The sequence below is a fragment of the Salmo trutta genome, chromosome 13, assembly GCF_901001165.1.
Source record: "Salmo trutta chromosome 13, fSalTru1.1, whole genome shotgun sequence".
Lineage (NCBI taxonomy): Eukaryota > Metazoa > Chordata > Actinopteri > Salmoniformes > Salmonidae > Salmo > Salmo trutta.
The window spans coordinates 39784512-39801921 of NC_042969.1; the positions used below are offsets into that span (position 1 = coordinate 39784512).

At 42.3% G+C, this 17410-nt stretch overlaps 1 protein-coding gene across 7 annotated transcripts in view; it reads left to right on the top strand.

The window, feature by feature from the left end:
- LOC115205766 (RING finger protein 44) overlaps positions 1 to 17195 on the top strand; it is a 55862-nt gene extending 38667 nt beyond the window's left edge. For all 7 annotated transcript variants that reach the window (XM_029772074.1, XM_029772072.1, XM_029772073.1 and 4 more), the window contains 2 exons: positions 15210 to 15309; positions 17088 to 17195. In XM_029772074.1, the coding sequence (XP_029627934.1) occupies positions 15210 to 15309; positions 17088 to 17150 (163 nt within the window). In that variant the 3' untranslated portion in view covers positions 17151 to 17195. The remainder of the gene's footprint in view (positions 1 to 15209; positions 15310 to 17087) is intronic.
- Positions 17196 to 17410: the final 215 nt, after the last annotated feature.

Here is a 17410-nt window from a genome sequence, read left to right on the forward strand (position 1 = left end):
TCCGATATGTTCGCCGATATATCGTGCATCCCTAGTGACAACGATGCTGCTTTCGACAAGCATTCTATAACTACAATATTAGTTTGTCGTACTATCTGCTAACTACTGTTTGCTAGTTTGTATTTTCTTAGCAAGTTGTGGCTAAAATAAATAGTTTAAGCTGCTAATCGCTATATAGCTGGCTAGCTAGCCTACTAAATGTACACGGAACAAAAATATATATGCAACAATTTCAAAGATTTTACTGAGTTAGTTCATATAAGGAAATAAGTCAGTTTGAATAAATTAATTAGGCCCTAATCTATGGGTTTCACATGACTGGGAATACAGATATGCATCTGTTAGTCACAGATACCAATTATTATTATTTTTTTAAAGTAGGGGTGTGGTTCAGAAAACTAGTCAGTATCTGGTGTGACCACCATTTGCCTCATGCAGCGGGACACAACTCCTTCGCATAGAGTTGATCAGGCTGTTGATTGTGGCCTGTTGAATGTTGTCCCACTCCTCTTCAATTGCTGTGTGAAGTTGCTGGATATTGGCGGGAACTGGAACACGCTGTCGTACACGTCGATCCAGAGCATCCCAAACATGCTCAATGGGTGACATGTCTGGTGAGTATGCAGGCCATGTAAGAACTGGGAGAATTTCAGCTTCCAGGAATTGTGTACAGATCCTTGCGAGGTGGGGCCTTGCATTATCATGCTGAAACATGAGGTGATGGCGGTGGATGAATGGCACTAAAATAGGCCTCAGCATCTCGTCACGGTATCTCTGTGCATTCAAATTGCCATCGATAAAATGCAGTTGTGTTCATTGTCCATAGCTTATGCCTGCCCCATACCATAACCCCACCACCACCATGGGGCACTCTGTCCACAACGTTGACATCAGCAAACCGCTCGCCCACGTGACGCCATACACGCTGTCGGCCATCTGCCCGGTGCAGTTTAAACCGGGATTAATTTGTGAACAGCACATTTCTCCAGTGTGCCAGTGGCCATCGAAGGTGAGCATTTGCCCACTGAAGTCTGTTATGATGCCGTACTGCAGTCAGGTCATGACCCTGGTGAGGACGCCAAGCATGCAGATGAGCTTCCCTGATACAGTTTTTGCAGAAATTCTTCGGTTGTGGAAACCCACAATTTCATCAGCTGTCCGGGTGGCTGGTCTCAGACAATCCTGCAGGTGAAGAAGCCGGATGTGGAGGTCCTGGGCTGGCATGGTTACACGTGGTCTGCAGATGTGAGGCCGGTTGGACATACTGCCAAATTTTCTGAAATTATGTTGGATGCGGCTTATGGTAGAGAAATGAACATTAAATGATCTGGCAACAGCTCTGGTGGACATTCCTGCAGTCAGCATGCCAATTTCACACTCCCTCAAAACATTAGACATTTTAGAGTGTACTTTTATTGTTCCCAGCACAAGGTGCACCTGTGTAATGATAATGCTATTTAAACAGCTTATTGATATGCCATACCTGTCAGGAAGATGGATTATCTTGGCAAAGGAGAAATGCTCACTAAAATGGATGGAAGCAAATTTAGGCACAACATTTCAGAGAAATTAGCGTTTTGTGCGTATGGAACATTTCTGGGATCTTTTTATTTCAGAAACCCACACTACATGTTGTGTTTTCTATTTTTATTCAGAGTAACTAAGAGTCTGTAGGGACGATAAATGTTCAGCCTGCTGCACAGACTCAATGGACTCTGATTTAAATTGTGTTTAGTTAATTGTGTCAAACACTCTCCATGGTTAAAGTAGGAAAGAAATAGATGTCATTGTTGTAAAAAACAATTACTTTTGGTCATGTAGTCTATAATAATAAATGTATGTGGACACTTGCTCGTTGAACATCTTTATTCCAAAATCATCGGCATTAATATGGACTTGGTCCCCCTTTGCAGCTATAACAGCCTCCACTCTTCTGAGAATGCTTTCCACTAGACGTGGGAACATTGTCGCGGGGACTTGCTTCCATTCAGGCATGAGCGTTTAGTGAGGCCTGATTAGTCCTGGCTCGCAGTCGGCGTTCCAATTCATCCCAAAGGTGTTCAATGAGGTTGAGATCAAGGCTTTGTGCAGGCCAGTGAAGTTTTTCCACACCGATCTCGACAAACCATTTTTGTATGGACCTCGCTTTGTGCACGGGGACATGCTGAAACAGGACAAATGTTGCCACAAAGTTGGAAGCACAGAATTGTCTTGAATGTCATGTAAGATTCCCCTTCACTGGAACTAAGGGGCCTGGCCTGAATCATGAAAAACAGCCCTAGACCATTTTTCCTCCTCCACCAAACTTTACAGTTGGCAGGTTGGCAGGTAGCGTTCTCCTGGCATCCGCCAAACCCAGATTTGTCCGTCGGACTGCCAGATGGGGAAGCTCTGACAGAGCTCCAGTTCCTCTGTGGAGATGGAACTTTCCAGAAGGACAACCATCTTTACAGCCTTTATGGTAAAGTGGCCAGACGGAAGCCACTCCTCAGTAAAAGGCACCTAAAGGACTCTGACCATGAGAAACAAGATTCTCTGGTCTAATGACACCAAGATTGAACTCTTTGGCCTGAATGCCAAGCGTCACGTCTGGAGGAAACCTGGCACCATGCCTACGGTGAAGCATGGTGGTGGCAGCATCATGCTGTGGGGATGTTTTTCAGTGGCAGGGACTGGGAGACTAGTCAGGATCAAGGGAAAGATGAACGGAGCAAAGTACAGAGATCCTTAATGCTCCAGAGCGCTAAGGACCTCAGCCAAGTCAATGCAGGTGTGGCTTCGGGACAAGTCTCTGAACGTCATTGAGTGGCCCAGCCAGAGCCCGGACTTGAACCCAATCGAACATCTCTGGAGAGACCTGAAAATAGCTGCGCAGCGACACTCCCCATCCAACCTGACAGAGCCTGAGAGGTTAAATTGTAATTATTTCGCCTCTATGGCCTATTTATTGCCATACCTCCCTACTCTTCTACATTTGCACACACTGTACATAGATGTTCCTATTGTTATTGGCGGTACGTTTGTTTGTGTGCAACTGTGTTGTTTTTGTCGTACTGCTTTGCTTTATCTTGGCCAGGTCACAGTTGTAAATGAGAACTTGTTCTCAACTGGCCTACATGGTTAAATAAAGGTGAAATAAAAACATTAGTAAGAGGATCTGCAGAGAAGATTGGGAGAAACTCCACAGATACAGGTGTGCTAAGCTTGTAGCGTCATACACAAGAAGAGGCTGTAATCGCTGCCAAAGATGCTTCAACAAAGTATTGAGTAAAGGGTCTGAATACTTATGTAAATGTGATATTTCGCTTTTTATATTTTTATAAATTTGCTAAAATATCTTAACCTGTTTTTGCTTTGTCATTATGGGGTATTGTGTGTAAATTTGTATGAAAGGGGGGGGGACAATTGAATCAATTTTAGAATTAGGCTGTAATGTAACAAAATATGGAAAAAGTCTTGGTCTGAATACTTTCTAAATGCATATTCTCATCTATTGATATGGTATATGTATTATACCCAAGTTCGTTGTGGCTTGTGTTTTAGAAGAGTGCAAGTGGCAGATGTAGCTGCATTTCTGTTATAAGAATTTTATATCTTTATGATAATAATCAATTCGCCTTGACTAATGTCCAAGGTTTGTAAGACAATGGGTTAAAATAATTAGGCAAGGACTCAGCTTTCTGCAAAAGGTTTCCGTAGCTTTATTCATGAGAACGTTCTGGCGTCAGGATAACAAAACAGTCATTATATAGTTCTTGCTTACTTACGCACATGCATTTACTCACAATCCGTTGGTGACCTGCAACCCCCATAAACTTCTCACACTGTTTATCACCTTCTGGCTCAGCCTGTTCCTTTCCTTCAAGGTTAGGAACTCTCTGAGGTTTTACTCCCTTGACCATCTGCTTCTCTATCTCTCTATACTAATTGCATACACACATTTCTTTCCCTCTCCAGTGGTTCCTGGACTTTCCGGAACTAATCATTACATTGATTATTCATTAACCATGCTGTATGACTAATAATTCATCATGGTTTATTGATTCATTTACCTTTATTAGATAATTCTCTTATCAATTCCACCCTTAAATGATTCAATAATTCACCATGATGATCAGATGCTATATGAGAACCCTACTAATCACACGCTATATGGAAATACAATAATCATACGCTATATGGAAATACATAATTGTGAAATCACACACTATATGGAATTTAATTGTGATACAAGGATTAAACAAGACTAATACATAATTATTCCTCCTATACCCATCAATGACAGTCCTAGGCCTCTTTCCAATTATGACACTTTGATTCAGGATTTTCATCATAATTTTCATTAAAAGAACAGTCTATCAAAACGTTAAATTGTTTCATCAAACATTGGCTCCTCGTTATCGAAAGAGACGGAGCCATCTTCCTGGCCTGGAGGCCCGCATTCGCCATCCCACTGATCGGAGCTCGGAATTGGTCCATATCTCACCATCTGCTGCGTCATCGATCTCTCTAGAGTCCTGGTGATTGAACCTCTCACACATGGGACGAGACAACATCCACACAACACAAACACACTCATACAGGTGAAAGCAACCCATAATACAGTTCTTACAACACTTTTCCATTTCCCAAACATGGGATGTGTTATCAGGAATGTACGTGTAGCGATGAACCTAATCATTCTACCTACATCGCCCTCTTCTGCCAATAACATATCGAGAGTCAGTCTATTTTACCAGGTCATGAGGGGGGTGGCGGATAATTGGTCAGAGAACCTCTACTGCATCCCCGTTTTCATTCATGAATCTCTGTTGATTATTAAAGATGTCATTAATCCAATCCACATTTCTATTTATTGTCAACCACCAAAATAATGTAGTGTTAAAGCCTTCACATATTTGATTCATAGCTTTGTATTCATCTGGAACTTCCCTGAGGATGCCAATAGCATCCATCTAGACAAAGCTACTCCCATCCTAATCAAAACTCCTCCTGTGCCTACTTTAGCCTCCTATAACTGGCCTCTGATGACTAACTTGACTTGGTTGGCCCTATAACCCCAGGGCGCAAGTTCCTAACTACCCTTTGTGGTAATTTCTGTCGTATGCGTCCTTTGCTGGTACTAGCCCACCCTTCATCAGTTATAGGTGCTGTGAGGTTAAGAATGTTCTATTCATCTCTCAAACCTAAGTCAGTCACATTACCAATTACCTTTCAGTCATTAAAATCATCTAAGTTCTCGGTGCCATTCTTGTATCTATAACACTGGTGCTCATCAGGAATTTAGGTGAACCGAGGTGGGTTGGCTGAGTACTTCAATCTGGCCAACCCCAATTCCTGTACAGTTGTCTGCTTCCCCAGGAAATTGTTTAATGTTTACCTTAAATTCTACATCTTGATTTTCTTTGATTCCTTATTCTGTATGTCACTCATCAGTGTATTATATAGTTTATCTTCTACTTCTTCTCAATGACAATGGTGTCCTATGATTAGTACCGGAAGGTGGTGGATCTGAATGTATCAGAAAGATTAGACTATGATGCAGCTCAGAGTCTCTACTCTTCCCAAAAACCGCCAACCCTCTCCTGCCCTTAGTCTCTCTGCTAGGTACAGCCCCATACTCACACCTCTAGGAGCACACACAGTGATGAACGGTTGGGATAGGAAATCTTCGTTAAGGAGGTAACCCCCGGACCCTGTTGGTATCGGTTCTTCTCCTAACTCTGTGTGTGTTCAGCAGTGCTCATATGTGTACATACCTCCTTGCAGTGGGTAACGTGGACCCAAGTGACTCTCTCAGCTTTTCTAATGGCAAAGGCAGTGGTTTAACAGAACCTGGTATGGGCCTTCCCCACGGGGTTGCTTCCAGTTTTTTCTCCTCAGGGACTGGATCCACACCCAGTCTCCTGGTTGGATTGAGTGAATCACCTTCTCCTGTAATTCACCTGTTGGACACACAATCTTGGACATACGGGTTTGGTTAACAAACAGTCTTCTCATGTGCTCTGCTAGTATATCTTTAACTTCTATGTCTACCTGTTCTGGTATCTCTAACTCTGGCATTCTATAGGCTCTACCTGATTAGCTAAACTGTCATCCATCATTTAAAGAGATGGCTCCTAGTAAACCAACTCTAGGGATAATATCTTGACTTAATATTTTAGCTACCATAATCATGTCCACCAAGTAAGTTGAACGCTTCTACCCATTTGCTATACGTATCTATTCTTGTTAAACACCCCTTCTTCCCCTTAATTCGGAATAGTTCAATAAGTCCAATTCCAAATGTTGGAATGGATCTTCTTACAAAAAAAAATTGTTTAAGTAATTATCCTCTAGGCCATCACTCTTTCCTAACTACTCTACTATACTTCCCTCCCCTTGATACATTGCTTAGCCTATGTATCAATATTGCTGCGTATCCATACAATGTCTTTGGTAGGATAATTAAATTATCCTTATGTCAGACCTTCTTTTGTAGGATGCCCCATTTCATTTTCCACATGTCCAATTCTCCCTGGGGCCTTCATCCTTGGCTATCATTTAACAATCCTCTGTCAAGATTCTTATCGTCTTTAAGATTTATCTATGCTGCTTTGTATGGTTTTAAATGTCTATGTGCTTGTCTGTGTAAATAGTAACTTTTCTCTCCTTTCTTATTTCACCGGTTCTAGTCAATGCTACTATTTCGGCCTACTGTGCAGAATAGTGTCTGGGCAATGGTTCAGTGTCTAACACCTGAAACCAACTAAGCTTTCATTGTCCTTTTAGTTAAGGTAACAATTACTTTCAACAAAATGATCATATCTCCTCCTAGCGAATTTACCAGACATAAACTTAAAATCAAAACTAAAATACATGCCTATGGAGCCGATAGTTTCTCCATGAATTAATATCCTAAAGCTAAGTGAACCAAATTCTCTTCCTATCTACTCCTGCTGGCCCCCCTCCTTTCTTCCTGCTACTCCCCAACCCTCAAGGTTTCAGCAGTGCAGGGGAGGATCTCTCCGTCTGCCCTTCTATCTGTCTCCAACTTTTTGTCATAATATGGGTTGTTTCTAAATATTGATTAAATGTCTCATTGTCTCCTTGGTTGCACTCCTGAGGTTTAGAAAAATCAACCTGTCTAGATATTGCATATCTACTTAAATTTATCTCGATATCCTCAATAATCCTGGATCACCTACAGATGTCATATATCCCTGTCCTGTTGACATAAGTCTACCATTATTAAACTTATTCACAACAAAATATAGTAATACTAGTATATCAATTCCACAGCCTTGTTGTGTTAAATCTCTTACACTGAATTCAACAACAGCTGACTTCCTAAGGGAAAATAAACGTATCTAGATCATGTAAAAAATACCCCTGCTACTGGTCAAAATATTTTCAAATAACATAATCAGATCAAAATGACTAATCTGATTTACTCCACCAAGAAAAATTATTTTACCCTTATTGTTCTAGGAAAATAGACTTAACTTCTTGGGGCTATGTGGGACGTTAGCGTGCCACCCGTGGTGCACCCTATCAACAGCAGGTGCATTTCAAGAGCGGCAAATTTGAAACCAAATAAATGTCAAAATTCAAGTTTCTCAAACATACAACTAACTTACAGCCTTTGAAAGATAAACATCTCCTTAATCTAACCACGTTTTCCGATTTCAAAAAGGTTTTACGGGGAAAGCATAAAGTTAGGTTATGTTAGGAGAGTACATTGACAATAGCTGTGTGTAGTGTATTGTCGATTCAAAGACAGGCGTCACCAAACCATAAAATCAGCTAAAATTATGCACTAACCTTTTACAATCTCCATCAGATGACACTCCTAGGACATTATGTTAGACAATGCATGCATTTTTAGTTCTATCAAGTTCATATTTATATCTAAAAACAGCGTTTTACTATGGCGTTGATGTTCAGGAAATCGTTTCCCTCCAATACCGGCAGTCAAGTCATGACAACAAAATAATTAATTAATATTAGAAAACATTGGTAAAATATTATATTGTCATTCAAAGAATTATAGATTTACATCTCTTGAACGCAATGGACTTGCCAGATTTAAAATTAACCTTACTGGGAAATCACACTTTGCAATAATCTGAGCACTGCGCCAGAAAAATACGCATTGCGATACAGACTAACCGCCATGTTGGAGAGATCTAAAATCGAAAATACTATGTAAATAATCCATTACCTTTGATTCTCTTCATCAGATGTCACTTCCAAAGAATCCCAGGTCCATAACGAATGTAGTTTTGTTCAAAAAAGCTCATCATTTATGTCCAAAAACCTCCGTGTTGTAGCACATGATCTAAGCCAGCCAGCCGGACTTCACTTCACTTCAAGAACGGAAAAAATATATTTACGTTCGTTCAAACATGTCAAACGTTGTATCGCATAAATCATTAGGGCCTTTTTTAACCAGAACATGAATAAAATTCAAGGCGGACCATTGGGTTCTCTTTTAAAACGTTTCGGAATGAGAGTACCCACCATCAACTCGCACGCCAGGTGTCTAATGGGCCATCACGTTCCAAGGCTCTTCTTCAGTCAGATCTCACTGTAGAAGACTCAAAACACTTTGTAAAGGCTGGGGACATCTTGTGGAAGTAATAGGAAGTGCCAAAATATTCCTCAGCCCCTTTGTTTGTCAATGGTATAGGCTTAAAGTCAATTCAACACATCAGGTATCCACTTCCTGTCAGAATCTGTCTCAGGGTTTTGCCTGCCAAATGAGTTCTGTTATACTCACAGACACCATTCAAACAGTTTTTGAAACTTTAGGGTGTTTTCTATCCATATATAATAAGTATATGCATATTGTAGTTACTGGGTAGGATTAGTAACCAGATTAAATCGGGTACATTTTTTTATCCAGCCGTGAAAATACTGCCCCCTATACCCTAACAGGTTAAAGAAGCCTACCCTTAGTCTAAGGCTTTGCCCTTTTAGTCTTCTCATTGGTTCAAATTATCAATTGTGTCTAAGAACTTTAACTCCATCATAATTATCAGTTATCCAAATTCCCTTAAAATCAATATCACCAATGACCTTAATTCACCATCCAAATGGCTTTTCAATGTGGCTGATCAGACCACACAGGAAAAGTCACCAGAGGGGTCAAAAGTCATACCACCCTTTCAGAACCGTGTTTCTTACTACATTAAACAAATTCAAGCTAAGAACTTTATCTACATTTTGTATCCCATGTTTCCCAGAACATTCCCTATCAAAAGAATTTCATGTGTTTATTAAAACTCTGAAAACAAGACACGCCCCAGTATCACACAGAAATTTGATTCTCTCTCCCATTACTGTTAGTGTCAAATAGGGTTTCTGTTCTTGTTGTAATGCCAAATCAATTGTAGCCAATTCAAAAACTTCACAATCGCTGTTTATAACTAAATTCTGAAAATCGTCCTTCCCCTCACTAGTGTCTGCTCTCCCACTCTCCATAGTTAGTCATGCCTCCTCCTCCTCCTCTGAGTCTGGCTGTGGGCGCCTGACCTTCTCTTTGTATCTGTCTCTACTCCCTCTCTGGCCTTGCTTACTTCCCTCAGATCTGCTAGCCCCCACCCTACGAGGTTCTGTTTGGTGGCACGATTTATCTCGGGACACATTCCACTGAGGAAAGCAAGTTTTAATTGCTGATAATACGGGGCATCAAATCCATCCACTACCGGGGGTTCTATTAACCCACTATTTGCGTTGGACACGTCCTTCAATCTCTCTAGGTATTGGTTTATAGTCTTATGAAATGTCCAAGGGTTTAAAAAAATATCATGTATATCGCCACAATTCTGTCGCAATTATTAATTTCAGCTCCTTATAATTCATTAGATTTAGGTAACTGCCTTTTCCTTGATTCCGTCATTCAAATACAACTCCCATTCTCTATAAATCCTTAACAGGCAATTTAGACCACAAACAACGTACTTTATCGACTCTGTCTTTCTATTTAAACTAAACAAGCTATCAAAACGTTCGGTTTCTATCTTAAACAAACACTAACAACCATATGGTTCCAGTCATAACATAACAATAATTAAATTTTAGTCCCATGGTGCATGGGCTGGGAACCGAACCTGGGCCCCCTGCATGGTAGGCAAGAATTCTACCACTGAAGCACTATTGTTCATGTTTACAATTTCGGTAGTTGTGTTCTACTCGGTCACAATTCTTACAGGGTGTTTTACAGTCTCTGGCGAAATGTCCTGTTCTATCGCAATTAAAACACATCTTCTCTCCGTCTTTGTCAGCGCGTCTCCCTGTTTTTCCCCTTCTGTCTACAGTGTCTCTATCCACTTTTCTCAATACGTTTGCTAAATCCTGTTCTCCTCTCTGTCTATCCCTAAACTGTCTCTGTCTACGGTTCCTTGGTTACCCAAATCATTGTTAGCAACGCCCTTATCCCTGGCCCCCTCCGCTCTCTTCCTAGCTTCTGCCAGCCAAACACGAGCGGTGTCAAGGCCTTCTGTGCGCTGCTTTTCTGTCTTATCCCCACAGACCCTATGTATTTGTTTTACCATTAATTCTAATCTTTCAATATTTAAACATCCATCAAAATCGTATTTCTTCCTCCATTTCAGGCCAAAATAAATGTTCCTCTTACCAGGATTTCCTTAGAGGATTTACTACCCATGTTGTTAAAGTACACTCGTATTTATTATGCTACTTCTCCCAATCTAGAATTTTAGAAGGATTATTCGTAAGAACCTTAAACTATATTTTATTCTATGTGCTTTAATTGATAAAACTCTGATTCAATTACAATCTGTGTGTACTTGCTATTGATCTCTATGTGTGTGCTGTATTTTCCTTTGTCCATGTCCTACTGGTAATTTCCTCTAGGGTCCCAGAATAATTTCTTTCATGACTTTTGATAGATCCATTATCCATCTCACACGCAATTATCCTCTTACCCCTGTGGAAACTTCCCAATGTGTCTGTGTTATACAATCTATGTGTATCTCCTTCTTGAAACTTTATCTATAGTGGTGACTTTTGATCGGACATTAGGTCGCATACGTATGCAACTATAAACTATCTTCCAGGGGTCTTAAAGCCCTAGTTAACAGCCTATTTATCTGTTGCTTCATGTAACTTTTGACAATAATATCTGTATCTCACTCCGCCATATTAGGTCTCCCTTCTCCCATGGATAATCAGACCTAGGTTGCGCCTCCGGAAGATCTGACCATCCCCTCCTAGACGTATTTAGACAGGCGACCTATATTAATGTAATCATGTCTCTGACCTCCTCCCTCATAATTATATTACTATATTTCGCCTTCCAATTTACGTTTCCGGCCAATGTCTTTCCACCAATTTTACGTTTTAGGTACTCAACATTTAGCTAGTTTATATTGGTAGTGGCCACAGATACCATGGAGTCATTTCGGACCCCTCCTCCTCCTGTTTGAACTTATAACTGATTCCTATCTTCCATTTGCACAGAATACTTGGTTCCCTTTAAAACCGATTTTTCTCCACGCAAACTTATAAAGACAGGTCACCAGATACAAACTCCCTTCCGGATAGTTCCAGCGTCTAACACCCAGAGTACATTAAAATCCTCTACTTGCTCCCGCCTTTCACATCAATCGTTTTTGCCTTTCACTCTCACAACAATGACATTTTGAATTTACAACTGATTCCTGCCTTCTATTCGCGCAGAATACTTGATTCCCTTTAAAACCGATTTTTCTCCACGCGAACTTCTGAAGCCAGATCACCAGCTATAACATTCATCAATTTCAGCGTCTAACACCCAGAGTACCTTTCACTCACAACAATCGCTTTTGTCTTTCACTCTCAACAATCGCTTTTGCCTTTCACTCACAACAATCGCTTCCTCATCAAATGCCAACACCCAATTGTGTCCCTTATTCCATCATGCAATGCAGACATACAGGTGTATTTCTCATTTCATCATGTAATGCAGACCTACAGGTGTATTACTCATCATGCAACGCAGGTGTACCACTCATTCCTTATTTAATGTAATCATACAGGTGCTATTCCCCAAAACAATGAATAAAGCTTACTAACCTTGTTATTTGCAGCTGAGTTTTTCAATGTTCGTTGAATCTCGTCACCACCTCTGTCGCGTACCAGTTTGCCACCGGCCTGTAAAGAACCCACAGAAAAGGGCCAGGTCTTTGATGTATGGATTTTTCATCCGCCCGTGCACGGTTTCGGTGTCTCCATGGAACGACAGCGGCAGTTTTTGAGATCCGGCTCGAATAGGACCAATTGTTATACGAATTTTATATCTTGATGATAATAATCAATTCGCCTTGACTAATGCCCAAGGTTTGTAAGACAATGGGTTAAAATAATTAGGCAAGGACTCAGCTTTCTGCAAAAGGTTTCCGTAGCTTTATTCATGAGAACGTTCTGGCGTCAGGATAACAAAACAGTCATTATATAGTTCTTGCTTACTTACGCACATGCATTTACACACAATCCGTTGGTGACCTGCAACCCCCATAAACTTCTCACACTGTTTATCACCTTCTGGCTCAGCCTGTTCCTTTCCTTCAAGGTTAGGAACTCTCTGAGGTTTTACTCCCTTGACCATCTGCTTCTCTATCTCTCTATACTAATTGCATACACACATTTCTTTCCCTCTCCAGTGGTTCCTGGACTTTCCAGAACTAATCAGACTAATCGATCCCTACATTGATCATTACATTGATTATTCATTAACCATGCTGTATGACTAATAATTCATCATGGTTTATTGATTCATTTACCTTTATTAGATCATTCTCTTATCAATTTCCATGCAATATTGAGGTGATTGATTCATCTGCGTGATCTATTGATTACATTAGAACAAACTAGCTTTTCAATTTCAGTCTGTAATGACCACTTGGTAAATGTTGACACGTGACCATTTTAAGGTACTTATTTAGCAAAATACAAGTAATAAACTCAGCAAAAGAAAAGTCCCTTTTTCAGGACCCTGTCTTTCAAAGATAATTCGTAAAAATCCAAATAACTTCACAGATCTTCATTGTAATGGGTTTAAACGTTGTTTCCCATGTTTGTTCAATGAACATGCACCTGTGGAACGGTCGTTAAGGCACTAACAGCTTACAGACGGTAGGAAATTAAGGTCACAGTTATGAAAACTTAGGATGCTAAAAGAGGCCTTTCTACTGACTCTGAAAAACACCAAAAGAAAGATGCCCAGGGTCCCTGCTCATCTGTGTGAACGTGCCTTAGACATGCTGCAAGGAGGCATGAGGACTGCAGATGTGGCCAGGGCAATAAATTGCAATGTCCGTACTGTGAGACGCCTAAGACAGCACTACAGGGAGACAGGACGGAGAGCTGATCATCCCCGCAGTGGCAGACCACGTGTAACAACACCTGCACAGGATCGGTACATCTTAACATCACACCTACGGGACAGGTACAGGATGGCAACAACTGCCCGAGTTACACTAGGAACGCACAATCCCTCCATCGGTGCTCAGACTGTCCGCAATAGGCTGAGAGGGACTGAGGGCTTGTAGGCCTGTTGTAAGGCAGTTCCTCACCAGACATCATCGGCAACAATGTCGCCTCTGGGCACAAACCCGCCGTCGCTGGACCAGACAGGACTGGCAAAAAGTGGTCTTCACTGAAGAGTCACGATTTTGTCTCACCAGGGGTGATGGTCGGATTCGCGTTTATCGTCGACGGAATGAGCGTTACACCGAGGCCTTTACTCTGGAGCGGGATCGATTTGGAGGTGGAGGGTCCGTCATGGTCTGGGGCGGTGTGTGTGTCACAGCATCATCGGACTGAGCTTGTTGTCATTGCAGGCAATCTCAACGCTGTGCGTTACAGGGAAGACATCCTCCTCCCTCATGTGGTACCCTTCCTGCAGGCTCATCCTGACATGACCCTCCAGCATGACAATGCCACCAGCCATACTGCTCGTTCTGTGCGTAATTTCCTGCAAGACAGGAATGTCAGTGTTCTGCCATGGCCAGCGAAGAGCCCGGATCTCAATCCCATTGAGCACATCTGGGACCTTTTGGATTGGAGGGTGGGGACTAGGGCCATTCTCCCCAGAAATGTCTGGGAACTTGCAGGTGCCTTGGTGGAAGAGTGGGGTAACATCTCACAGCAAGAACTGGCAAATCTGGTGCAGTCCATGAGGAGGAGATGCACTGCAGTACTTAATGCAGCTGGTGGCCACACCAGATACTGACTGTTACTTTTGATTTTGACCCCTCCTTTGTTCAGGTACACATTATTCAATTTCTGTTAGTCACATGTCTGTCGAACTAGTTCAGTTTATGTCTCAGTTGTTGAATCTTATGTTTATACAAATATTTACACGTGTTAAGTTTGCTGAAAATAAACGCAGTTGACAGTGAGAGGATGTTTCTTTTTTTGCTGAGTGTGTGTGTGGGGTCTAATTTGTATGTATTGGCCTTCAACATATCGTGACTTATTTCAGCATGATTTATTGATTTTGATATTAATGAAAATGAGTTTGTCCTGGCAAGTCAGCAAACTTAGCTAGCCAGTACAGCCTAATACCAGTGAGTTTGTCCTGGCTAGTCAGAGCAAATGTAGCTAGCCAATACAGCCTGTGTAGTGCTGGTGGTGTAGGCATAGTTAAGCATGTTGTTCGTGCAACAGTATCTTCTAAATCAGAGAGGAATAGGTGAAGCATGAATGTGAGCCAGCTACATGAAGTAAGAAAACATGTAATGTAACATCTAATTTGGGTCCCCTGGAAACACTGACCAAAACTTTGATTTTACCCTGTTAATAATTCCTCTCTGGCTTAATCATTCGTTGTCATGTCAAACAACAACGCATTCAAGGTGCTGCCAACTATATTCCAACTATAGAATTAGAATCATCATGATTCCAGCAGTTCACCAGTTAACTAGGCCTAGAGATTTTGCTCTGATGCATAGCACAGTGTGAAAATGATAACAAAAGTGCAGGAAATGCTCAAGTTGTATTGAACAGTATAAAACCATCAAGCCCCATTTTTGAAATCACTTTATAATATATGTTGCCACGCTAGGGTCATGAACTACTTAAAAACATAAAATACTGCCAAAAATATTGCCCGGCCCTACCATCCATCCATCCATCGTAACAATAACTGTCTTGTCCTTTTTAAACATGCAGTATTTCAGAATCTGATGATGCTCTGTGTAATACTCTGTTCTCTCTTCCAGGTGTGTTGTGTGCTTTAGTGACTTTGAGTGTAGGCAGCTACTGAGGGTTTTACCCTGCAACCACGAGTTCCATGCTAAGTGTGTCGACAAATGGTTAAAGGTAAGCCCATTCCATCCATCGCTAACTCTACGGTTACGTCTCAAATGGCACCATATATATATATATATATATATATATATATATATATATATATATATATATATATATATATATATATACTGCTCAAAAAAAATAAAGGGAACACTTAAACAACACAATGTAACTCCAAGTCAATCACACTTCTGTGAAATCAAACTGTCCACTTAGGAAGCAACACTGATTGACAATACATTTCACATGCTGTTGTGCAAATGGAATAGACAACAGGTGGAAATTATAGGCAATTAGCAAGACACCCCCAATAAAGGAGTGGTTCTGCAGGTGGTGACCACAGACCAATTTTCAGTTCCTATGCTTTCTGGCTGATGTTTTGGTCACTTTTGAATGCTGGCGGTGCTTTCACTCTAGTGGTAGCATGAGACGGAGTCTACAACCCACACAAGTGGCTCAGGTAGTGCAGCTCATCCAGGATGGCACATCAATGCGAGCTGTGGCAAGAAGGTTTGCTGTGTCTGTCAGCGTAGTGTCCAGAGCATGGAGGCGCTACCAGGAGACAGGCCAGTACATCAGGAGACGTGGAGGAGGCCGTAGGAGGGCAACAACCCAGCAGCAGGACCGCTACCTCCACCTTTGTGCAAGGAGGAGCAGGAGGAGCACTGCCAGAGCCCTGCAAAATGACCTCCAGCAGGCCACAAATGTGCATGTGTCTGCTCAAACGGTCAGAAACAGACTCCATGAGGGTGGTATGAGGGCCCGACGTCCACAGGTGGGGGTTGTGCTTACAGCCCAACACCGTGCAGGACGTTTGGCATTTGCCAGAGAACACCAAGATTGGCAAATTCGCCACTGGTGCCCTGTGCTCTTCACAGATGAAAGCAGGTTCACACTGAGCACATGTGACAGACGTGACAGAGTCTGGAGACGCCGTGGAGAACGTTCTGCTGCCTGCAACATCCTCCAGCATGACAGGTTTGGCGGTGGGTCAGTCATGGTGTGGGGTGGCATTTCTTTGGGGGGCCGCACAGCCCTCCATGTGCTCGCCAGAGGTAGCCTGACTGCCATTAGGTACCGAGATGAGATCCTCAGACCCCTTTTGAGACCATATGCTGGTGCGGTTGGCCCTGGGTTCCTCCTAATGCAAGACAATGCTAGACCTCATGTGGCTGGAGTGTGTCAGCAGTTCCTGCAAGAGGAAGGCATTGATGCTATGGACTGGCCCGCCCGTTCCCCAGACCTGAATCCAATTGAGCACATCTGGGACATCATGTCTCGCTCCATCCACCAACGCCACGTTGCACCACAGACTGTCCAGGAGTTGGCAGATGCTTTAGTCCAGGTCTGGGAGGAGATCCCTCAGGAGACCATCCGCCACCTCATCAGGAGCATGCCCAGGCGTTGTAGGGAGGTCATAAAGGCACGTGGAGGCCACACACACTACTGAGCCTCATTTTGACTTGTTTTAAGGACTTTACATCAAAGTTGGATCAGCCTGATGAGGTTAAAAAAATTAGTGGTTTTCCACTTTAATTTTGAGTGTGACTCCAAATCCAGACCTCCATGGGTTGATAAATTGGATTTCCATTGATTATTTTTGTGATTTTGTTGTCAGCACATTCAACTATGTAAAGAAAAAAGTATTTAATAAGATTATTTCATTCATTCAGATCTAGGATGTGTTATTTTAGTGTTCCCTTTATTTTTTTGAGCAGTGTATATTGCTAGGTCCGGTCAAAAGTAGTGTACTAACACCTTTTTGTTCCCTTTTATCTTCCTTCCAGACCAATCGCACTTGTCCAATCTGCCGGGCGGACGCGTCAGAGGTGCACCGCGAGGTGGAGTGACTGATACCCAGGCTTTGAGATCTTTGATTGGAAAGCAGCACAAAACTAAACCCACGGAGCCTGTCTTAGCGCCTGCCTGAGACCTCCTGCCACCTACCCTCCCTGCTTCCTGCGGCCTCCTGCCACCACTCCTGCCTGCTTCCTGCGGCCTCCTGCCACCAATTCTGCCTGCTGCCTCCTGCCACCACTCCTGCCTGCTTCCTGCGGCCTCCTGCCACCTACCCTGCCTGCCTCCTGCGGCCTCCTGCCACCTACCCTGC